The 26,191-nt window shown below is 42.6% G+C and overlaps 1 protein-coding gene across 1 annotated transcript in view; it reads left to right on the forward strand.

The window, feature by feature from the left end:
* glrbb (glycine receptor, beta b) overlaps window positions 1-26,191 on the forward strand; it is a 151,876-nt gene that overhangs the window by 77,379 nt on the left and 48,306 nt on the right. The window contains exons 5-7 of the mRNA XM_072254697.1: window positions 10,472-10,701; window positions 10,814-10,896; window positions 15,715-15,855. Of these exons, the coding sequence (XP_072110798.1) occupies window positions 10,472-10,701; window positions 10,814-10,896; window positions 15,715-15,855 (454 nt within the window). The remainder of the gene's footprint in view (window positions 1-10,471; window positions 10,702-10,813; window positions 10,897-15,714; window positions 15,856-26,191) is intronic.

Raw genomic sequence — 26,191 nt, forward strand, 5'->3', positions numbered from 1 at the left:
TTGGGAAAGCCTCCACCCACCGGGTGACGTGATCCATAATTACTAGACAGTAGTTTTTCCCCCTGCTTTTTGGCAGGGGCCCTGAGAAGTCTATGTGAATGTTTTCCCAGGGTCCCCTTGGCTGAGGCTGATTTGCCAGCTGTAGCTTTCTGCCCCTACCAGGGTTATGCTGGGCACAAATGATACAACAGCAGAATTTTTCAACATCCCCGCCCATCCCTGGCCACCACCAGTCCTGCTGGAGGGTTGTGATCATGCTCTGCCTTCCCTGATGCATCACCCCATGATATAACTTGAGTAGTATCGGTCTAATACAGGGTGGGGCCACCATTACTTTCCTCCCCATGTGTCCAGCACCCATCTGGTCCCTCCTTTGCTCCTTTTCTGCTCCATTTTTCCTTCTGTCTCTAACCTCTTCATATAATTTTACTAAGCTGGCTTCCGTCGTTTCCTCCTGCACACTTGCAATTTCAATTGCCTCTTGACCCCCTGCTGCTTTATTCACAGTAATGTCTGCCCTCGGAGGATCTGGGAAAACTTTATGTTCTGGAATGGCAGCAGTCTCTCTGAGTATCCCCTGGTGTTTTTGTTCCTTCGCTATACCCTGAACAGTGGTCAGTGTGTCAGTTTGTATAGGGTCCTGCTTATGGGGTTTATACAGACCCTCTTCTATTTTAACTGGGTTTATCTTTACTCGACCACAATCTTGCTTGTGTGTAGCCCACACTGCTGGGAACTGCTGACAAGGTAACCCATGGACCCCATCCGGGCTGCAGCCTCTGGTGATCGGGGCAGCTGCGACTATGCTAGGCAGGTTGTGTATTCTGTTGGTTGTGCGCGTTTGCTGCCCCTGACTCGTCCATATTATTTCCCCCTTTCCCGAATCTATAACAGCTCCTGCTTCCCTTAGGATGTCTATTCCAAGGATCGTGCCCTCACTATTTGGACATACCCAGAAAAACACTGGAAGCTGAACTCCCCCGATTTCTAGTATCTGCGATTCACTTCTTTCTGCTTTTACTGTTTTCCCTCCTACACTCCTGATATAACTGGCCTGTCCGGTTGTTGGTAAGGGTAAGTCTGTTATCGATACCGATGCCCCTGTGTCCACTAACACACTGCTTTGCCGTCCCCCTAACAATGTCGTTGTGTACATCCGCGGGTCACCAGCACTGGCAGTGGAGCCCGCTGCCACATCTTTTTCTGCCCTAAGAGGTGCCGTCACTAACTTTTTGATCTGATTGACAGTCAGACTGGTTGCTGATGGGGTGGGCGACTGGGTGCCTGCCGTGACCTTCGTCTGGGTTTTCCCCCTCCCTTTTGGACACTGTCTCCAGCCATGTCCCGATAGGCCACAGCTGTAGCATATCAACTCATAGTATAGTAGTCATAGTCATACTTTATTGATCCCAGGGGATATTGATTTTCGTTACAGTTGCACCATAAATAATAAATAGTAATAGAACCATAAATAGTTAAATAGTAATATGTAAATTATGCCAGTAAATTATGAAGTAAGTCCAGGACCAGCCTATTGGCTCAGGGCGTCTGACCCTCCAAGGGAGGAGTTGTAAAGTTTGATGGCCACAGGCAGGAATGACTTCCTGTGACGCTCTGTGCTGCATCTCAGTGGAATGAGTCTCTGGCTGAATGTACTCCTGTGCCCACCCAGTACATTATGTAGTGGATGGGAGACATTGACCAAGATGGCATGCAACTTAGACAGCACCCTCTTTTCAGACACCACCGTGAGAGAGTCCAGTTCCATCCCCACATCATCACTGGCCTTATGAATGAGTTTGTTGATTCTGCTGGTGTCTGCTACCCTCAGCCTGCTGCCCCAGCACACAACAGCAAACATGATAGCACTGGCCACCACAGACTCATAGAACATCCTCAGCATCGTCTGGTAGATGTTAAAGGACCTCAGTCTCCTCAGGAAATAGAGACGGCTCTGACCGTTCTTGTAGACAGCCTCAGTGTTCTTTGACCAGTCCAGTTTATTGTCAATTCATATCCCCAGGTATTTGTAACCCTCCACCATGTCCACACTGACCCCCTGGATGGAAACAGGGGTCACCGGTACCTTAGCTCTCTTCAGGTCTACCACCAGCTCCTTAGTTGTCTTATACCTGGTCTGGCAGTCCTTTGCTAGGTGCCTTGGCTGCAGGCAAGCAAAACAAACTCTCCGGGACATCACAGCAGCTGCATCCACTATACTCACTTTATGATTTCTCTTGCCTTTTCTTTGGTCTACTTCACTGGACTATGAAACTATCTCAGAGTAGTTGGACCCCACCGTTATGCTTAAATCTAAAACTTCCTGGTGGGCTGAGCTCAGGCCTTCCTTCAGCATTTTTAGGAAGACTGGGTCATCCCTCCCTGGATTATCCAACCCTGAATACTTCTCATATGCTTGGTATTTACGTTCTGCATAATCCATGGCTGTCTCATCAGCCCTCTGGGTCACTGCCATTATCATTCCCCAGCTACTCTCGCCTTCCCCCAGCCGCTGCCTCATTTCCCCTTTAAAAGAGCGATATCTTTCTTCATTACTGGCGCTCCTGGTAGTTGCCCATGTACCATCCCACATCCCCTGAGCCATCTTGTTCCATATATTCCTTGGGCACTTCACTTTCACCACCACATGTATATCTTTAGGGTGCATCTGGTGAATTTCAACTATTTCCTTGAGCTTACACCAGAATTCTGAATTCCCACAGTCAACTTTAAGTGAGGGCAGCTCAGACAAAATGCTCTGTTTCTCCCCGGGGGTGAAGGGCTTATGAGTAGTCGTAATCAAGGTCAAAGGCTGGTTCGGATCATCAGGGATCTCAGTCTGATGTTGCCTGACCTCAATAGGTACCATTCTGGTAGCTCTATCTGGGTAAAACCTCTCCCTGAGATATCTCCATACTAATTCCCACACTACTCAAAATATAAAACTGCAGAGTATGTATTCCACAATCTGCCACTTTTGAGTACCTGAACTCATGATGCCTGCTGTATTCCTTTGCATCACACTTGCAAATGCATACGCTGAAATGCAACTCCCTGAACGAGTATACCTGCCCCTACACTGGCGTCTCAAACCGTACCATTGGTTACCGCCTTTTGCAACTGGTGGTCCAAGTCTCACCAAGTTAACCAGGTTAACATGCAAAGATTTCTCACAAATCACACATGCAGACGCACACACTACTTTTATATCTACCTGCTCAGCTCTCCATGTTCGTGATACGTTGTGATCCCGTGTACCACCGACCGAACAGATCCAAGTGCGAGCATTATTTTAGAAAAATACTCACTAACTTAGACCGCGAGGAACGCTGGCCACACAACGGGTCACGAAGTATCCCACTCCTGACACTAAATGTTGTAGCGTGGATGAAATCACCGGAGAGACAGAGTCACTGGTAGATACAAAGCAGCTTCTTTATTCCACACAACAAGGTACAGCAGGCATCATACGGATGGAGACACTTTCAGTAGAAAGGTCTGCTAGCCCAATGTGGGCCCGATATTTATATGCTAAACACAAAGGCAATCGCTACTTAAAAAGTTATAGACAATGCACAGACAATGCTTCCTTTTGAAGCTACATACAAACATCACACCTTCTGAATTCATTCTTTCCTTCCAATGCCAACATGTCTGGGTTGGTACCCACAGCCTTTAGGAATGCAAGTTAAATCCACTATACATTTATTTGTCATTTTACATGCTAACGTAGAAGACAATTAATATTTATAAAGTATAGATAATACTGTCTTTGAAACTACGGCATCTGGTCAAACTACAGCGCCAGAAGCATCTGGTATTCACACCTTTTAGGAAGTGCATTGTTGTGGACTCATTTCACAGTACTTTGTCAAATAGAAGTCTGGTGGCCAAAGCCATTTAAATGTAAACGAATCATCTACCCAAAAGAATTCACTCTAACAGTTATTTTTAAGGATGTCTGAGCCATGAAGAAGTGTTTTGTTATATGCACTTGTAAGAGTGTATTTCTAGAGAATGCTGGATTGTTCCAGCAACAAATGACTTTTCAACATTTATTTAAGTTTTGGTCAGTTCTAAAGGAGGATTTCCAGAAAAATTCTGACCCTTCAGACGGATATTATGACTTTCCCTATGAAAATCTGTTATTGAAAATAAAGGAGAGGGAAACAGAGTGGAGTGGAATGGTGTTATGAAAGCAGAAGATGCTTGGAGCTCTTCGCTGACCACACATGTTAGAAGATAAACAGTGTTATAGTGTCTAGTTGGAGACCCTTCATTAGAACTGTGGTTTCCTTTTGGAGATTTGGAGTGACCTGCTCAGTGTTTCAAGCACTTTCTGCTTTCATTTCAAAATTCCAGTATTGGGCACATTTTAAACTTCCAGCATATTATACAGTATTAGATAAAGTAAAGGTTAATGTACAAAAAACAGAGAAATTGCACATTAACATCTTAGTGAAGAGTATTGTTGACGATAGGCTTTTTGATTTTTCCAACTTCCAAATGATGGATGTAGCATAATTTTATTGATAATGTTACAGTGGCTGTCAAAACAAACGCCGCTCAATTTTATTTTCAACAGTTTCCTTTCTTACTGCAGTAAGATATTCTGCAGCAGCACTCGGGATTCTGTTGTCAGTTGAAAGAGAATGACCTTAAGAATGATTGGAAAACTAGTTCATTGCTCCAGCATAGTGAGGAAAGCAGACAGGAGACTTGAGGCAGAAGAGACATTAGGATGGTGTATTACCTCCTGGAAACCGTGTCTCTGAGCACCTGCAGAAAATTCTCAAGTGGGAGAACAAATAGCCAGAGGTCATTGTAAATGTTAGTACAAATGACACAGGTAGAACAAGGGATGAAGTTCTGCAGAATGAGTGTAGGAAGTTAGGTAAGAAACAGTACCTCAAGGGTAGTGATCTCCAGATTACACCTGGTCCATGTGCAAACGACGTCAGAAATAGAAAGATAGACCAGCTGAATTTGTGGCTGAGGATCTGGTGCAGATGGCGGGGATTCCGGTTCGTGGACAAATAGAATGGCTTTGGGATAGAGGTGACTTGTACAAAGGTGACAGGTTGTACAAGTTGAACCAGCGTGGGGACAATATCCTTGCAAGGAAATTTCCTGGTGTTACGTGGAAGAGTAAACCAGTTTAGGGAGGTTCATGGTGGGTAGAACTCTGAACTGGAGTAAGTCATGGATAAAGTAGTAGCCAGCGGGAGCAAGTTTAATAATCAGATTGGCTAGGAGCACATAAAAGGCAGGGAAAAAATACCCAGTGAAACTGCATTTATTTCGATGCTCAAGGCAGATGAATTCAGAGTGTGGATTGGTTCTGAGGACTGGGATGTTCTAACCATAGTAGGAACATGGCTGACAAAAGGGCAGGAGTGGCAGCTCAGTGTTCCAGAATGTAGATGCTGTAGGTGTGACAGAGGTATGGATGAGTGAGGAGAGAGTGTTGCCCTTTTGATAAGGGAAGACATAGCAGGAGTTCTTCGAGATGATGCTCTTGAGGGAGATTGTTCAATGAGACCAAATGGGTAGATCTTTGAAACGTGAGGAGGAGAATCACCCTCACGGGACCTCCCAACAGTCAGTAGGAACTTGAGGAGAAGTTGTGTAGAGAAATTACTCATCGTTGGTGGAATAATTGTGTTGTATTAGTGGGAGGGCCCTTAGTTATAGGGAGAGGTTGGCCTGGTTAGGTCGTTATTCTATAGGCCGTAGGAGGATGTTGGGCGACATAATAGAGGTTTATAAAATCATGAGGGACATAGATGACGAGGATGGTAACAGTCTTTTCCCCAGGGTAGAGGAGTCCAATACTGGGGGCATAGATTTAGGGTGAGCGGGGAAAGATTTGAAAGGGACAAGGGCAACTTTTTCACACACAGAGTAGCGAGTTCATGGGACGAGCTAACAGAGGAAGTGTTTGGGAAAAGTAGAGTAATACCATTTAAGAAGCACTTGGATAGGTACATGGAGGGGTGGGGCTTGGGGAAAATGGGCTGTAGGCAAGCTGGAACTAGATTGATGGACACATTGGTCACTCGTTGAACCAAAGGTCCTCTATCCATGCCGTGTTCCTCTATGACTAAGTCAGCAAACCCAGAATCACGGAAAAGTCATTTGGTCTTTGCATCTGTGATAGGATTTTATTACAGTAATCCAACTCATTCCGGCTATAGTAGTATATGTAGTTTTTGCTTTTAGTTCAGCATATTTCCTTGATTTTGTACTCCACAATCAGGAATTTAATTCCTTTATGTCAGGAAAAAGTAACTTGGTTGTTGGTGATAAATCTTGCTGTAGAACATTGCCCTTGTTCACATATAACAAAGAAAGAGTATGATGGTATTGCATATTTTGAAATGTATTTCCAATTTGTAGAAGGTAGTTGCCTGTACCAAAGAATAAATGGCTCAACCAGGCCAAAGCTGCCCCAAGATTCACTGATTCCTCTGGATATCATGCTGAGTTTGAAGGGAATTTACATTGGATTGGAATTGGTTTATTATTGATACTTGTACCAAGGTACATTGAAAAGCTGGTCATACTGTTCATCCAGATTAATTCATAGCACAGTGCATTGAGGTAGTACAAGGTAGGAAAATAACAGAACACAGAATAAAGTGTAACAGCTACAGAGAAACTGCAGTGCAGGCTGCGTTGCAAGATCATAATGAGGTAGATTATGAGGTCAAGAATCCATCTTATCATACTGAGGACCATTTAGCAGTCAAGGACAGCTTCTATCCTTTCATTCAGTTGGGTGGAATCTTTCTTTGAGCCTTGTGGTATATGCTTTCAGACTTTTGCATCTTTTGCCAGAAGTTGAGAGGGGAAGAGAGAGAATGTTTGTAATGGCTGGGGTCTTTGGTTATGCTGGCTGCTTTACTGAAGCAGTGAGGAACAAAGTCAGAGTCACCGGAGAGAAGGCTGGTTTCCATGATGTGTTGAGCTGTGTTCTCTCTCATGGTCTGAGTCGACGTTCCCTCCCCTCCACAACTCTCTGAAGTTTCTCAGGATTACAGGCAGAACAGTTGCCATACCAAGTCATGATGCATCCACAGACAGTATGCTCTCTCTGGTTCATGGATAAAGATTGGTAAAGGATGATGGGACATGGTAAATTTCTTTGGCCTCCTAAGGAAGTAGAGGCATTGGTGAGCATTCTTGCCCATGACGTCCATGTGGATGAACCAAGACAGCAATTGGCGATACTCATTCCTAGGAACTTGAACTCTTAAAGTCAATAACCAGTCCTTTTACTTTGCTAACATTGAGGGAAAGGTTGTTCTCATGGTATCATCATGCCAAGCAGTCTATTTCCTTCCGAACTCCGACTCATTGTTATTATCCACGTTGGTGGTATCATCTATAAATGTATATGGAATAAGAGCAGAATCTGGCCATACAGTCATGAGTGTTCAGGGATTAGAGTAGGCAGCTGAGAACACAGCCTTGTGGGGCACCAGCTTTGTGTATAATTGTGGAATTCAGTTGCAGTTGGAATTGTTGATTCCCAGATATTGGAGTTTGGTGACGAGATTGCTTGGAATTGCAGCATTATAAACAATAGTCTGATTTAGGTGTCTTTACTGTCCAATGCTCCAGAGGTGAGTGTGGGGTGAGGTGAGCTGCCTCAATGACTTATCAGCCTATAGCACTTACATCCACTGTGATGAAGTGGTTTCAGAGGTCAGTGATGAAATATATCAACCTTTGCCTGAGAAGCAACTTGGATCTGCTTCAATTTGCCTACCAGCTCAACAGGTCCACAGCAGATGCCATTTCAACCTTGGAACATCTGAACTGCAGAGGTGCATACATTAGGATGCTCTTTATCAACTACAGCTTGGTATTCAATATCATCATCCCTCAGAACCAATTAATAAGCTTCAAGACCCCAGTGTTATTAGTGTTATTGGGTCCTCAATTTCCTAACTTGCGGACCCCAGTCAGTTCAGTTTGGAAAGAACATCTCCTCCACAATCTCCATTAGCACAGGTGTACCACAAGTTCGTGTGCTTAGCTGCCTGCTCTACACTCTTTAAACTTATGACTGTGAGGCCAAGCACAGTTCCAATGCAAGATTTAACTGTGCTGACAAACCCATTGTCATTGGCAGCATCAAAGGGGGTGACGAATCAGCATATAGGAGGGAGATTGAAAATCTGGCTGAGTAGTGCAACAACAACATTTCACTCAATATCAGCAAGACCAAAGAACAAATTATTTATTTATTTGGCAACAGCGCAGAGTAGGCCCTTTTGGCCCTTTGAGTCATGCCCCCCCCCCCAGAAACCCCTGACAACCCCGATTAACCCTAAACTAATCAGGAAACAATTTACAAAGACCAATTAACCTATTTGGTAGGTCTTTGGACTGTGGGAGGAAATGGGAGCACCTGGGGAATACCTACGTATTCCACAGGGAGGAGGTACAGAGACTCCTTGCAGCTGGTGCCGGAACTTAACTCCGAACTCCAACATCCCAAGCTGTAATAGCATTACTCTATCCACTACGCTACTGTTAGCCCCATTATTGACTTCATGAGGACGAAACCAGAGGTCCGTTAAGCAGTCCTCATCAGGGGATCAGAGGTGGAGAGGGTCAGCAACTTTAAATTCCTTAGTATTTTCATTTCAGAGGATCTGTCCTCGGTCCAGCACGTAAGTGCCATTACAAAGAAAGCATGGTAGTGGCTCCACTTCCTTAGAAATTTGCGATGATTCGGCATAACATCGAAAACTTTAACAAACTTCTATAGATCTGTGGTGAAGTGCATATTGACTAGTTGCATCACAGCCTCGTCTGGAAACACCAATATCCTTGAAGAGAATCGTACAAAAAAGTAGTAGATACAGCAGTCCATCATGGATAAAGCCCTCCACATTATTGAGCACATCTACATGGTGCGTGGTCACAGAAAAGCAGCATTCATCATCAAGGACCCCCTCCACTCAGACCACGCTCTCTTCTCGCTGCTGCCAGCAGGAAGAAGGTACACGAGCCCGGGACTCACATCACCAGGTTCAAGAGCAGTTATTAGCCCTCAACCATCAGGCTCTTGAGCCAAAGATAATTTCACTCGTCTCATCACTGACCACAACTTGTGAAATCACTTTCAAGGACTCTTCATCTCATGTTCTCGATATTTATTTATTTTTTGTTATTCCTGTTTTTCTTTTGTACTTACACCATTTGTTGTGTCTTTTGCACACTGGCTGTTTGTTCATGCTCTTGGGTGTGATGGCCTTTCAGTGATTCTATTATGTTGCCTGGGTTTATTGTGCATGCCCACAAGAAAACAAATCTCAGGGACATAAATGTATTTTGGTAATAAATTTACTTTGAGCTTTGAACTTTGACCATAATTATGGATCTCTCCCACCTTGCCATTTTCTCTTCTCACCTGCTCTGTTCGACAGAAGATACAAAAGCTTCAGAGCACCTACCACCAGGGTCAAGGGTAGCTTCTATTCCGCCGTTATCAGACTCTTCAAAAGTCCTTCCATACACTAAAAAGGTGAATTCTTGATTTCCCAATCTACCTTGTTGCAACCCTTGCACTTCGTTTAAGTGCCTACATTTACTCTGTAAATGAAACTTTACATGCATTCTGTTTTCCTTTTTTCACTATTTTGATCATCTTCTATATGGAATGATCTGTCTGGATGGCATGCAAACAAAAGTTTTCACTGTTTCTTGGTACATCTACTATAATAAACCAATGCCAATACCTGTTCAACCATTTTGTGATATTATTGATCAGAGCTTGTATAGAATGCTGTTGATTATGGGTCGGTCATGGCCAGCTCTGCTGGGTAATACTAGTTAACCTGTCATTACTTCCTAACTTCAATGAAACAGAAGGACAAATATTCAGCCACATGTTCTGGTTGACATCACCATTGTTACTTGAAAAACAAGCCTTAAACCTTCCCTCCCAGAGGTAGGAATGCTAACAGTAGGTTAAAAAAGTTCTCTTCCTAATATAATAACTGAAAAGTAATTTTAAAGTAACAACATACAGTTAACACACATAAAAGTTGCTGGTGAACGCAGCAGGCCAGGCAGCATCTATAGGAAGAGGTACAGTCGACGTTTCGGGCCGAGAAGAGCTAGTAAGAGATTTGAAAGTGGGAGGGGGAGGGTTGGATTCAATGCTAGAGATTTATCATTCTGATCCACCTGATAAATTGCATTAATTAGTAAAATTAGTATCAAAATGGATGCTTGTGTTATTCTCAATAAATAAAACTATTAACATTTCTTCTAAGTTGAAATCACAGTTCCCAGATAAGATTTTCCTTCTCTTTCAGCTGTCAGTTAATCTGCTATATATTTTCAGCATTTTGTTTCTATTTTTGATTTTATTCTGATTATGATTTTACTTTGTAATTTTCTATGATTGTATCTTTCATGCACAACTAATTTGTAGCTTCTATTTTGATAGGACTATAGAGTGAATATATTCCTGAGACAAAAATGGAATGACCCTCGACTCAAACTACCAAATGATTTTAAGGGTTCAGATGCGCTGACTGTGGATCCAACAATGTTCAATTGCTTATGGAAGCCTGATTTATTTTTTGCAAATGAAAAGAATGCAAATTTTCATGATGTAACACAGGACAACATCCTGCTCTTTATATTCCGGAATGGTGATGTGCTGCTCAGTATGAGGTGAGATAAAATTTTGACATCTAAGGATGACGCTGACTGCATTTGCTGAAAGTGCTCTATTTTTATAGCTTTCAAAAGTGGGTAATGTTTGCTGTTCTCTTTCATATTTCAGGTTGTCAATAACACTTTCATGCCCTCTTGATTTGACCCTGTTTCCCATGGATACACAGCGTTGCAAGATTCAGCTGGAGAGCTGTACGTTTCTTGAATTTTTGCTTCAGGTTATATGTTTTGACTGATAGTTGAGACGGTAGAGGTGCTGTTGGCAATAAGTCAGGTTTTGTTTTAAGATCTCATATTTCAAAAGCAGTGTTTTCTATCGTTTAGGGAAAGACAATTTTCAGTGAGCAGGGATGGTTTTCACTCTGAGCAAGAGCAATGAGCTGCTAATTGTTGCGTGGTCAGCATGTATAATTAGTTGTTCATCCACAACGCCAATTGACCATCTGTGCCAGAAAATGAAAGTTAGCACCTGGAGTCCTGCATGTTAATGATCCCCCGTGAAAAGGTGCAGGTGTCAGGTTCAGCTCTGCAATGGACTTGGTTCCAGTAATCCTGCAGAAGTCTCCATGACGACTTGGAGAAGGCTTTGGGAGACTGCATCCATTCTTGGAATTGTGAACCATTAATTTTTTTTAAATAAAAGAGCAAGTATGTGAGACAAATGTGAATTTATAGTTAATTTATTTTGTATTTCTGACTATCAGTTAAATTAATGAATTATGGGAGAAAATAGTAAGTGAATACAGACTACTCTGGGATATTGCTGTATTATTCTCATAAATGCATGGACCTATCTGAGATAACTTAATAGTAGTAATAATCAGCAAAGTATTCTTAGAAGTATCCAGTGGGCTTTTTTCCCAAAAATAGGATGATAGTATTTTCTCATCATTACTCACCTGTAAGATAATAATGGAATTGAAAACATAAAATGTTGGAAATATGTAACAGGTCATCTATATACATCTGTCAAGAGGGAACCAGAGTTTTAGCTTGATAACCTTTCATTGGAACTTTCAAATTTCCAGCCTTTCCAGTGCTTTGTATTTGGAGTAACATTTCTGGTCATTGCTATGTTCATTAAAATAAAAATAACTAATTAGTAGAATATATTATTTTTAGTTATTGGTATGCAATGTATCATAATACTAAATTCCTATCAGACAGAACCTAAATGAGGCCAAACAGTTTGTCATTAACAGATATGTTTAACAACTTGCATGTTATTGGCAGCATATGGACAGATTTAGTAATGGCTCATTGTAAGTAAAGAGAATTTTTAGATCTACGTAAGCAAAAAAAAAGTAAAGCAGCTCTTCAATAAAATCAGGTTGAAAGAAGGAATGGAAATAGAAGGATGAACCACAGTATGCCATTCATTTATGTCTCTTTGGAAGACTGTAAGGGGAGGGGGAGAAGTTTTGTGGTACTTTCATACAGGAGGCATGACATCTGATGGGGTGGAAGCTGCAGGAAGGAAGAGAAAGGGTGAGAGCCTATATGCAGGAAAGGAAATGTTCTGGAATAGTTTGTGTGTTATGCTACTTGCAGATGTTAGAATATCTTTAATGTAAGTAAATGTTAAATATTACATATAGGGAGTATATGTGTTGGTGCGTGGCCAAGTGGTTAAGGCGTCAATCTAGTGATCTGAAGGTTGCTAGTTCGAGCGTTAGCTGAGGCAGCATGTTGTGTCCTTGAGCAAGGCATTTAACCACACATTGATCTGCGACGACACCGGTGCCAAGCTGTATCGGCCCTAGTGCCCTTCCCTTGAACAACATCGGTGGCGTGGAGAGGGAAGACTTGCAGCATAGGCAACTGCCAGTCTTCCATACAACCTTGCCCAGGCCTGCGCCCTGGAAACCTTCCAAGGCACAAATCCATGGTCTCATGAGACTAACAGATGCCTTAAAAAAAAAGGGAGTAGAAATATTAGATATAAATACACAATGGGGGGTCCTGAGTTAGAAAGTGCACTGTGTGAGAAGGATTTGGACGTCTTGGTAGACTCATCACTATCAACATCTAGACAATGCACAGAAGCAATTAGGGAAGCTAATATAATGTTGGGATCAATGGAGTTCAAGTCTAAAGATGTTCTCCTTAAGCTGTATAATATACTTTTGAAGCTACGCTTTGAATACTCTGTACAATTTTGGCCGCCATATTTTGTGAGGGATGTGCAGCACTAGAGAGAGTTCAGAGAAGGGCGGCTAGACTCATTCTAGGTCTGTAGGGTATGAGCTATGAAGAAAGGTTGAGGGAATTAAATCTTTTTGGCTTAAGGACAGTCGGCCCTCCTTATCCGCAAGTTCCGCATGCGCAAATTCAACCAACCGCGAATCGTGAAAACCCGGAAGTGCTCTTCCAGCACTTGTTGTTCGAGCATGTGCAGACTTTTTTTTCTTGTCATTATTCCCTAAACAATGCAGTATAACAACTATTTTACATAGCATTTACATTGTATTAGGTATTATAAGTAATCTAGAAATGATTTAAAATATACGGGAGGATGTGCGTAGGTTATCGTGAATTGGGATCGAAAAAAAGAAAAGGGAAGTTCTCTTACTAAGTAAGTCGGAACAGGTACATCCGATATTATTTAGCGTCAGTTAGTCAAACATTTGCCTTAGTATATAGTATATATTTTAGCTTTCTATGCATATAAAATACTTAAGAAACGTATGTTTCAGCGCCAGGCTGGGGAACAAAAGTTCCGGAGTTCGATCCAGTGACAGAGCGCTCCCGAGCACGCTCTCCATCGGTGCCGGGTTGATGTGGTGGATCAAAAACCCCAAACTCCAAAACCCAATAATTAAACCACTGCGTTGCTTAGTAATAATTGTAGCTTTAATCGGGTAGGGTCTTTCTCATTTTATCCTTTAAAATTGTTCCGATCATTGACCGACTGTAGCCTAATGCTTTTCCAGTGACCGATGGCGTTTCTGATCGCTTTATTATTTCCACTTTATTTTCAATCGTGATCGTAATCATTTTCGTGAACAGAAACACTGCGGATTCAGAGCTCCACCACCGGGTCCTAATGTCCACCGCACTGAGACAGGTTAAATAAGGTCCGGGTTTCCACTGGGTCCTAAGGTCCACCGCATTGAGTCAGGTTAAATAAGGGACTTGAGCATCCGCATTTTTTGGTATCCGTGAGGAGTCCCGGAACCAATCCCTCGCGGATAAGCAGGGCCGACTGTAGACATGACATGATAGAAGTGTTCAGAATCATTAAGGGTATAAGTAAGGTGGATGCCAGCTGCTACTTGACAATTAATCTACCATCAAGGACATGGAGCCATAGGTGGAGACTGGTTAAAGGGAGATTGCAGACAAACATCAGGAAGCATTTCTTTCCACAGCAAGTTGTACACATCTAGGTACACATACCTAGTTGTGTAGCTGAGAGTAGTATCTTTGGAGACTTTCAAATCTAAACTTAATAGTTATTTTAACACACTGTGTGAATAGGAATTTGGCAAGCTTTGTTGGGCTGAATAGCCTGTTCTAATGCACAAAAGCTTTCTAATGTTCAAGCTGAGGAGGGAAGGGGCAGAGGCCCTATAAAGAAGGTGGGGGGAGGGTGGGAAGGAGAAGGCTGGTAGGTTCCAGGTGAAAAACCAGTAAGGGGTAAGATCAAGGGAAGCAGGGAGGTGATAGGCAGGAAAGGTGAAGAAGGAATAGGGGAAAACACAATGGGTAGTAGAAGGAGGCGGAACCATGAGGGAGGTGATAGGCAGCTGGGGGAGGGGGCAGAGTGACATAGGGATGGGGAAAGGGAGAGGGAGGGAATTACCGGAAGTTGGAGAATTCTATGTTCATACCAAGGGACTGGAGACTACCTAGACGGTATATGAGGTATTGCTCCTCCAACCTGAGTATAGCCTCATCATGGCAGTAGAGGAGGCCATGTATGGACATATCTGAATAGGAAGCAGAGTTGAAGTGGGTGGCTACTGGGAGATCCTGTCTGTTTTGGCGGATGGAGCGGAGGTGCTCAACGAAGTGGTTCCCCAATCTGCATCGGGTTTCACCGATGTAGAGGAGGCCACACCAGGAGCACCGGATGCAATAGATGACCCCAACAGACTGACAAGTGAAGTGTTGCCTCACCTGGAAGGACTGTTTGGGGCCCTGAATGGTGGCAAGAGAGGAGGTGTAGGGACAGGTGTAGCACCTACGCTTACAGGGATAAGTGCCAGGTGGGAGATCCGTGGGGAGGGACGTAAGGATCAGGGAGTCGCGAAGGGACCGATCCTTGCGGAAAGCGGAGAGGGAAAGATGTGCTTAGTGATGGGGTCCTGTTGAAGGTGGCGGAAGTTGTGGAGGAAGTTCCGCCTCCTTCTACTACCCATTGTGTTTTTCCCTATTCCTTCTTCACCTTTCCTGCCTATCCCCTCCCTGCTTCCCCTCCCCCACCCTTTTATCTTTCCCCTCGCTGGTTTTTCAGCTGGAACCTACCAGCCTTCTCCTTCCCACCCTCCCCTCACCTCCTTTATAGGGCCTCTGCCCCTTCCCTCTACAGTCCTGACGAAGGGTTCCGGCCCAAAATGTCGTCTGATTGTTTTCACAGATGCTGCCCGACCTGCTGAGTTCCTCCAGCGTGTTGTGAGTTGTTTTGACCCCAGCATCTGCAGAGTATTTTGTGCTAATGTTCAAGCTCATTTGTCCATTTTATTTCAGAGTTATCTATTAGTATTAGGCAGGTGCAAGAAAATATATTTGTTATATATATATATATATATATATATATATATATATATATATTCACTTATATATTTGGTGTTTTTTTCATCAATTGGTTCTCCTTCCCTTACAGCTGCAGTGAAATAGGTAAAACAATATGACTTCATAGGAAATAGACAAGTAGGGAAAAGAGGAATAGGAATTGGACCCTACGAAAGATTTTGCACCATTGTGGTAATCAAAAACACTGTTTTAGTATTATATTTTCTGCACTTGCATTTTTATTTCTCTAATTATGTGCACTTTACCTCTTAGTTGGCTACACCACCGAAGACCTGAAATTCATTTGGCAAGCTAAGGACCCCGTTCAGATGGAAGAGATTGCATTACCACAGTTTGATGTTAAAGAGGAAGATATTGAATATGGAAACTGCACAAAGTATTATGAAGGCACTGGTGAGTTATTTTCTTATCAATGTTAAAAGTTGTTTTGGTACATTATTTTGAAGATATAAATTTTTGGAGAATGACTACTCTGCAGAAGTTCAAATTTAGGAGCTCCATGTCCTTTGGCTGGGTGACATGTGGATCTAATCAGTTAGAGTTAAAACTCATTGCAACCTTCTAGATACATCTGGGGATATTTTGTTTCTCGGTTGAACGACAGAATGGCCTGTTCAAACACTCCAGAGGTACATATAGAAGAACTCAATGATCATGAAATCATCTCTCAGAAGCTCATTAACTCTTTTGCATCCAACTACATGAACCAAAATTTCATATGAGGCACTAAAATTCTGGTTTAAAAATGTCAAAAGAATTATAAGCAAGCATTAAGTAGCTAGTGAGTAACTTTTGAACAATTTTTCAGAAGGGAGTATTGTGTGTGTTTCTGATTGCCATACTATTGGAAAAATGTGATTGTAGTGATGAGATTCACCAAGATATTGCCTGGATTGGAGGAATTCATCTATGGAATGAGATTGATTAAATTTTGTTTGCTTTTCTTGGAATCAAACAAGATGGGAGATGATCTGTTAATGGTACAGTATATAAAATTATAAGAGCAATCTGTGGGGTAGACGGTCTGAATCTTTTTTCCCATAGTAGGTTTAAGGTGAGATGAAAGAGTTTTAAAGGAACTTTGAGATGAATTAACAGGCAGAGGAGGTGGTAGAGTCAAATACAGTCACTAGAGTAAAGAAACATTTAGGCACACACTTAAATAGGTAAGAAATGAAAGGATACAGACCTTATTTGAGTTAATAGAATTGGTGGAGGTGGATAAAAGAGATATTCCAGATGTGGTGGGCCAAAGAGTACTGTACCGTGCAACATTCTTATTTAAGTGCAAGAGATGAGACAGAAGCATTTGCCAACATATTCAGCCAGAAGTGCCAAATAGCTAATCCATTTTGGCTTCCTCACGAGCCTGTCTTTAGCGAATTCCACTCACTTCATGTCGTACCATGATGTGGCTAGTGGAACAGGATATAGAAAAAGCTATGGAATCAAACAACAAATCAGCCGTAGCACTGAAGAGTTACACTCTACAACTATAAATGCCTTTAGCCAAACTAAAAGGAAGTGTGCATGATGTTCTTGAATGTTTTTCATGTGATCCCAAGGCCTTGTTGAGACTTTGGTAATGTTGAAAACGGCAAGTCCAGTTCACTGGTTCATTGGCAAGACCACTGGTGGAGGAGCTGCATTGCCTTGGTTGTGGTGAGTACTAGGACCTCATGCTGTGGAGTCACCATTTGCAGCCACCCGCTAGAGGAGATGCCAAGGTGGTGTAGGAGAGAGCAGAGGTCTCTGTGGGCGCATTGTGGTCTGTGCCTCGTTGGGGGCTGTCCACTCCCATCAGTGCTGCTCTCTAGTCAGAGAAAGTAAAACTAGTTACCAGCCATTCTTTCTTCTATCAATTATCAGCAAAGGTATCATCTAAGGTATGGGAAGGCAGGTTTGTAAAGTCACAGGATGAGGAAGTTCAGGGGCAGGAATTGGGAAACAGGAAACTGGGAATTCAGGAGGTTCAGGACTGTAATGGTGGGCATCAGGGTGACTTGGCTATTGGGAAATTTCAAAGCTCATTGTGTTTACATATCTTGAGAAGACAGTGAAGAAGGATTCAGGTTGTGCAAGAGTGCCAGAAAGTCAGGAAAGAAGGGGAATTTGGCTGTCAGGATCTGTGTAACAGGCACTAGTACTACTTGAAATGTAGACACAATATACTGGAAGAAGTAAACAGGTGGCACAGTTAAATTTTCCGGTCTGAGACCCATCATCAGAGCTAAGAATGAGAGAAACTGAAATGGGGAGGGATGTAAAACTGGTAAGTAAGAAGCAGAATGACATGATGAATGTGTGCTTCTGGGACTGGGGGATGCATCAGTGTTGGGGGCCAATCTTTTTAGGTCTATGATAATGAGCTAGACCTCCAAGTGGACCACAAACTTGTCATGGTTTGGAGGCTTACGTGCCTCAATGACCTGGAGAGCTCTGCTGGCTGGAGTCAGGACTTTATGCTTCGGCTCTTGGTGGGGTCACTCAGGCCAAACAGGTCAAAAGGTAGAGGACAGACTAAGGGTGGTCCACCAGTCCTCTAGGTTCAGGGGTTCAGCTCAGGGCTAGCAACCCTGACTCATAAAACAAAATTGTTACGGAAACAGCAGTGAAGAAATTGTTCTACATCTGAGTGTGATGGTATTCCTGAGTCTCCACCAGGTCTTGCATGACTGACAGTAGTGAAAACCGAGAGGAAGCTACTAACACGGTGAAGGAAGCCCTGAACACCAGCAGAGATAAGAGGACCTTCATTGCTGTCCTAAATGCCAGCATCATAACAGGCAGTAAAGAAAGTAAGTAATGAGCTGGAACTAGACCTAAACTTGAAGGTGCAGGCAACAATTTCTAAATTTCTATATGATTACACTTAGTGTTAAAGTGAAGTGGAGAGGATGGTGATAAACTGAAGCAGAGTATAAGCTGGCTGGTGGAATGAGCAGATACATGTGGAGAAATTTGAGATGATGCACCTTGGTAAGACGAATGATGAAATTCAATGTGGGCTATAGGATGGTGGTGTCAAAGGGATACAGGAGTAGAGGTCTGTGAACTATCGATGCAGATATCATTGGAAGTGGCAGCCCACATTGAGAAAGCTGCTAGGTATGCAGGATTCTGGCCTTCGTTAGTAGAAGTACGAAGTGTAAAACTGGGAAATTCTTGTCAATCCATCCTAAAACGCTAGCCTGACCTCGGCTACTTCTGGTTGCAATATTATTAGAATGATATGGATGGTCCAGAAGAGATTAATGAGATGGTTTCTGGAGTGTGGCAATGCAGTTAGTTACAAAGATTTTCAGCGGGCTTCAATCATTGCGAGCAATTGCTTGTTTTAGTGAGGCGGCACAAGATTTTAAAAGAATTCAGGGTCTTTCGGAACATTTCATTTGATGATATTCATGTGTACGGCTGAATGAACTTGATCTCCTTACAAACTGTATTAGGGAACTAGAGCTCCAACTTGGTGACTGTTGGCTTATATGGGAGAATGTGGAGGTGATAGTTAAGAGCTACTGGGAGGTAGTCATCCCTAAGTTGCAGGAGGCAGGTAGCTTGGTGACTGTCAGGAGAGGGAGAGGGACTAGGCAAGTAGTGCAGAAAATCCCTGCGATCTCTTCAGTAACAGATACGCCACTTTGGACCTACCTGGGGAAAGTCACTGGCTCAGAGTCCGGCTTTGTGGTTCAGAAAGGAAGGAGGGGAAAGAGATGTAGAGTAATGATAGGGGATTCATCGGTGAGAGAAGCAGACAGGAGATTCTGTGGATGTGAAAGAGATACCCGGATGGTATGTTGCCTCCCAGGTGCCGGGGTCAAGGATGTCTCGGCACAGCATTCTAAAGGGGGAATGTGAACATTGGAAGTCATGATACATATTGGTACCAATGTCACAGGTAGAATATAGGGACCTGGTAGAAAGCAGAAAATCAGGACCACAAGGATAGGAATCTCTGCCTGCCTCTGCCATATGCCAGTGAGGGTAAGAATAGGATGATTTGGCAGATGAGTATGTGGCTGAGAAATTGTTGCAGGGGAAGGATTTCAGATTTCTAGGTCACTGGGATGACTTCTGGGGAAGCTATGACATGTATTAAAAGGACGGGTTATGTCTGAACTCAAAGGGGACTAATATCCTTGTGTGTAGGTTTACTAGAGCTGTTGGGGAGGGTTTAAACTAATTGGGGACGTGGAATATAAAAACAAGGATGTAACGCTAGGTCTTCATAAGGCACTTTTCCAATAAGATGGCGGCATGTTTGCTTGCAGTGGCTGCTACGGGGTCAATAAAAGATGCCACTGTCATATTTAAATGCATTTTTCATGATCACAAGATCCTGCTGAATATTAAGAACTTGAAGCTGTGCAGGTCTACTCCATCAGTGAATTGCTCGCTGGCGAAAAAATTAAGGACTGCACAATGTGTTGCTGCCTGATCGAAGAAGGTGTACAGTCTAATAGCCAATGACCATCTTGGTCGCCTTTCTTGCAATCTCAAGATCCTTTTGGACATTGTTAAGGTGGAATGCCACCAGTTCAATTCACTGATTTATTGATGGAGAGCAGGGGAGGATGGTGGGGGAACTGAGTGACTTTGGTTGTAGTGAGGACTAGGCCACAAACCATGGTGTCGCCTGACATAGCCACCAGGAGAGAGGTGTTAGAGCTGATGTGCTCCACAGCCGGTGGCCTGGCACAGCATTCGGGCTGGAGTTGGTGCCGCACACCACCCCCACCCCCCCACCCCACCCTGTCTTTGCTTGGCGGAAGACAAGCTGTATTGTGGTAACTGCAAATTTCGGCAGCTTTCATTTGGACTCGGAGCCTCAAGCCGTGGTGTCGCCTGCTTACAGCTGGCAGGAGAGAGGCATTGGAGCCAGTGCGTGGCGCAGCATTCCGGCTGGTGTTGCTGCTACTTCCCTCCCCCCCACCCAGTGCTCACTTGGCAGAAGGCAAGTTCTGTTGTGGTCGTCCGCAGATGTTGGCAGCATTGAATTTCAAGAGCTTGGACTCTTTTATTGAGTGGTTGTATCTTTCTATCTTATACGTGCTATGTGTGACTGTTGGTACTGTGTTATCCACCTTGACCCCAGAGTAACACTGTCTTGTTTGGCTGTATTCATGGGTATTCATGTCTGATTGAATGACAATTAAATTTGAATTGAATTGGTCTGACCACACTTGGAGTATTTTGAAGTTTTAGACCCCTTATCCAGAGGATGTGCTGGCATTGGAGAGGGTCCAGAGGAGGTTCACAAGAATGATCTTGGGAATTAAAAAGTTAACATATGAGGAGTGTTTGATGGCTTTGGGCCTGTACTTGCTGGAGTTTAGAAGAATGAGGAGGATCTGACTGAAACGTGTTGAATATTGGAAGGTCTAGATAGAGGATGTTTCCTATAGTGGGAGAGTCTAGGACCAGAGGGCATGACTTTAGAGTACAATGTCATCCCTTTAGAACGGTGAAGTGGAGGAATTTCTTCAGCCAGAGGGTGGTGAATCTGTGGAATTCATTGCCAACAATGGCTGTGGAGGCCAAGTCATTGGGTATATGCAAAGCGGAGATTAATAGGTTCTTGATTAGTAAGGGCATCAAAGGTTACAAATAAATCAGCCATAATGGAATGGCTGGGCAAAATGGCCTAATTCTGCTGCTATGTCTTAAGGTCTTATGATAGATTAAAGTAGCTAACATGGTTTCTTTAGACAAGACTGAGGGTAGACGTTAGAAAGAAGAGAAGAGATAGGTGTGTTAGATGTATACAAAATTAAGAGAGCTCAAACTGGGTCAATATTTAGGAGGCTATTGTCTTTAGTGAAGGGTTCGGGGACTAGATGTCTCAGATACATAATGAAAGGAAAGAAAGTTAATAATGCCATGAGTATTTACTTTATGTGGCGTGTGATTGGAATCTTGCATGCACTGTCTGCAGAAATAATGGAGGCAGGTTCCCTTGTAATCCTCAAGAGAGAATTGAATAAAAAATTCAATGGTAAGGAAAATATTGGAAAGGCTACAAAAATGGCAGCTAGTGTAACTAGTCAGTAGCTGTGTAAAGAGATGGTATGAGATTCATTTACGAAATGGCCTCCCCCTGAGACCCCACTGTTCTATAATTCTACTTGTCTTGCCTGTAGCTGCATCAATCTGTGTTTTTAATGATTTTCCATCAGTTGGGACTTAAAGTCTGACATTGTGGGCTATTTGAGGCATAGATACTACATAAATTATATCCTTTGCCATACATGGTGGTTGTATATTATGCAAACTTCCTTACGTCTTCTTCAGAGAAGCTTGCTCTGTGCTGATGTTGCATTTGAGATTTTGCATTTTTGTCTGATGTCATACATTACATTTTGCAAGTTACTGCTAAGTGTCCTTTCTTCTATATGAGCAGCAATTAAACCCTTTATAAAAACACTTACTGTATGTTGGGAATGACTGCTGATAGTTGAAGAATGGCTCAAATTACTTGATGCTGACTTTGTTTTTGGACCAAAGCTTTCGGAATTGCTTTTCAAGCTACCATTGAATTTGTGGATGGCATAGGATGGAATGTCTTTGCATTCTTGCCTCCACTTATTCTGTGGAACTCACAATCCTACATCAAATCAAGTATAGTGTTTCTAGTGCCTAATACCTTTAACTGGATCCTTTTGTCTCTGCATATGAAACTGTCTGTGAGTAATTAGCCATGCTTTCTCCTAGCACTTGATTGCATGAGGTGAATTCATAACTCTGCACTGTCTCAGTAGGCTGAAGTGTTCCTCCGATCTCTGAACTATTTCTATCAATGAGAAGTCTGCAGCTTTTTGCAAGCTTCTAAGTTAATGAGCGTACAATGCACTTAGGAGCCAATTTCCTTAAGTGCTTTGCTCACTACAGTATTCAATACCTGCATATGTCAGCACTGTCTTCCAGCTCAAGAATGTTAATGGCCATGAAGAAATATCTCATCTTTCTCCCTGTAAGATGTGAATGATTCATATGTTTTGTGATATCCCTGTTATGCTTGAGTTGGCAGTTTCTTTACCCACCAGGCCAGAATCACAGTAGGTTTGCACATTTCCTTGCACCTTGTTCAACTATTTTTAGACTTGTGTTCTTGTACTTGCTTTAATTTTGTTGTAACGTTTACCAGTACAGTTTTAAGAGCAGGTACTTCTGCTTTGGACCTGGCTGGTGGCATAGGGGCATCAGCATCGGACTTTGGGACGAAAGGTCCCGAGTTTGAATCCAGCCGGCTCCCCTGCACGCTTTCCATCCGTGCTGGATTACGAGCTGGATGGAAACTCACCTGGCAGAAGGCAATGGCAAACCATTCCTGTAACTTGCCTCGTACGCTGTTCCCCACTATGTCAGAGAGGCGTGGAGGGAAATTGCCCGCTAACCGGAGAAACTCAGGATGCGATGTACCTTCTGCTTTACAGTTAAAAGCAGCTGCTTTGCTGTGTTACATGTGACTCTCTGATTTAGTTATTTACATGTCCATGAAAGCCCAGTATTTTCTGCAAGGATGACAAAAAAAAGGTTAGAATTGTAGACCATCTATATAGGTTGATGTGTATGCAGAGTCAAAGGATGAGTGTCTTCTTGTCTATCTATTGTTTCTGACAAAGCCCTTCTAAGAAAATACTCTTAAAAAATTGAAGATTTTTATTCTTCAGATACACGTTGATTCTTGATCTTGGATATTATTTGTCTAGCTGTACATTTTCCTTTAGTATCCCAGTCTATCCAGTGAACATCCTTCTTTATGAAGACCTCTTTGGATTCTACTGACTCAACATGGTGAAGATAATTATTAGACTGATGAAAGATATTATTGATAAATTTGCAGAAAATATGATCTTTGAATCAATAATACTTGCCACTGTTTTTCCTCGAGAGGCATACATAAAATTAAATATAAATGTCTAAAACTTACAGTCAAGTTCCTCTTATCTGTTGCTAACCCATCAAAGACATATCCTTACTTATCTTATATTGAAATTCATAGACTGTCACAAGGTTGCTACAATAGTCAGTTTCAGTATGTACCCTTTTAATAATATGTAAGCATCCTGTCAATATCTCTAATTCTGAATAGTAGTAGCCACTGTTGAAGTTTCATTCCTTTACAAACAAAATAGTCTATTTCTTTTCCTTATTCTTCTATAAACTTAGAGATCTTTCTATTACCTTTTTAATTTTACTTTCTGCACCCGATGTGACACCAACTATTGTATTACAATTCTTCTCAGTCATTATGCTATCAACTTCACGGTTCTTGAACCTGAATGGTTGAGGAGATAACCTTTTGATTGACTTGTTTGCTGCCTGTTTCAGATCCACTGCTTCCCTTCCTGCACCATTAACAGCGCACACTCTCAGCAAGTTATTCATTCGGCAAAACACACTGATCAAGGACACTCAGCTTTGATTTGTTATGCATATGTGACTCTCATGATTGGATTTTCCATGATAGTAGCAGGGAACATTAATGAGGAAAAAAATATCTGGAAGACTTAACATAGATTTTAACAAGGTCTCTTATCACAGATTAACCAGAAGAATAAATATCCATAGGATCTAAAAAAAACAGCAGGTTGAATGCCAACGTTGCTAATGGAAGAAAGCAAAATTTCATGCTTAACAGTTCTATATTCCATCATAGCAGGAACCATCCTTTCAGCATCAGTCTGACAGGGCCTTTCAGAATCTTATGCACTGTGTTTGAAGAGGATCACCCCTTATTCACCTAAACACCAATGAATATTGGATCAACCTTCTCAGTCTTCCCTCATCATATTCCTTCAACTTAGAAATCACCTTGGAAATCTTACAAATACAGTTTCTCTTTCATTCAAACTCATTGACATTTAAATGTATTCTTCATTTCTAAAGTTTTGATGGTTCTTTGGCATTCCCCAATCATAGATGGCAGAGCAATTGACTTGTAGCTTCCTGCTTTTTTTCCTACCTCCTTTCTAGAACGGGGTATTACATTTACAGTTTCCACAGTACATGGGACTTGTCTACAAGAGAACCAATATAACTTTTAATTCCATAGGCTGCCTGCTATCTGATCTTTAGAACTTGTCAATTAGGGGTTTCAACAATATTAGAATCCATTTTGTTTTACATTAGTGTGAGTAGCAGGCTGAAGCTGCGATCTGTATATTGTATCTGCAGGACGCATGTACTATTTGCAGTAACGTTGGTTGGAACCTTCATGGCAGTGGCTTCTGGTAGCAAAGGAAACAGAAATATTTGGTTTTGACAGAAGCCTTCCCATTAGGCATAAGTCCCAGTTAGCAGCATGGCTCAAAGGGCTGGAAGGTCCTACTCCACACTGTATCACTAAGTAAATAAATAAAATAAAATAAAATAAAAATAAAAAAGCTGACCAGTTCCCCTCCACCAACACCCTCCTCTGTCTGGCAGAAATAGTACTTGCCCTCAACAATTTCTCCTTCAGCTCTTCCCACTCTCTCCAAACCTAAGAAGTAGCCATGGGCACCCATAAGGGTCCCAGCTATGCCTGCATTTTCGTTGGCTATGTGGAACTGTCCATGTACCAAGCCTTCTATGATAATGCTCCCCAACTCTTCCTGTGCTATATTGACAACTGCATTGGCACAGCTTCAGGCATCCATACTGAACTTGTCAATTTCATAAACTTTGCCTCGAACTTCCATCCTGCCCTGAAATTTATTTGGTCCATTTCTGACACATCTCTCCCCTTTCTTAATCTTTCTGTCTCCATCTCTGGAGACAAACTGTATACTGACATATTTTATAAAGCTAGTGATTCCCATGGCTATCTTGACTATACCTCTTCTCACCCTGTTTCCTGTAAAAATGATATTCCTTTTTCTCAGTTTCTTTGTCTCCGTCGCATCTGTTCTCAGAATGAGTTTTCCCTTTCCAGGACATAAGGGGTGTCCTCCTCCTTCAAATAATGGGGTTTCCCTTCCTCTACCATTGATGTTGCCATCACCTGCATTTTTCCATTTCCTGAACATCCACACTCACCCACTATCTTCCCACTACCTTAACAGGATAGAGTTCCTCTTGTCCTCACCTACCACCCCATCAGCCTCACATCCAACACATCATTTTCTGCAATTACTCCCATCTTTAACAGGACCCGACCACCAAACACATCTTTACTTCCCCCACTCTCCAGTTTCCGCAGGGATCACTTCCTCCATCGGGACTATCTTGTCCATTCATTCCTCCCCACTAATCTCACTCCTGGCAAGGACAGACATGCTACACCTGTCCATTCATCTCCTCCCTCCTCTCCATTCAGGGCCCCAAATAGTCCTTTCAGGTAAGGCAACACTTCACCTGAGCAATAGAGTTGGAGTCATCTATTGTATCCAGTGCTCCCAATGCGAACTCGTCTAAACTGTTGAGACCTGATGTAAATCAGGGGACCACTTTGTCATAAACCTCTGCTCCACCTGCAAAGAGTGGAATTTCCCAGTGGCCAACCATTTGAATTCCTATTCCCATTCCGACATGTTGGTTGGTCCATGGCCGCCTGCTGTGCTACAATGAGGCTACTCTCAGGGTGCAGGAGCAACATCTTATATTCCGTCTAGGTAGCTTCCAAGCTGATGGCATGAACATAGATTTCTCCTTCTGGTAATTTTCTTTTCTCTCTCCCTTTTGTCTTCTATCTCCCACTCTGGTCCCTTACCTCTTCTTTCTTGCCTATCACCACCCCTTGATGCCC

Source organism: Mobula birostris, chromosome 4 (assembly GCF_030028105.1).
Source record: "Mobula birostris isolate sMobBir1 chromosome 4, sMobBir1.hap1, whole genome shotgun sequence".
In the NCBI taxonomy this organism is placed as follows: domain Eukaryota; kingdom Metazoa; phylum Chordata; class Chondrichthyes; order Myliobatiformes; family Myliobatidae; genus Mobula; species Mobula birostris.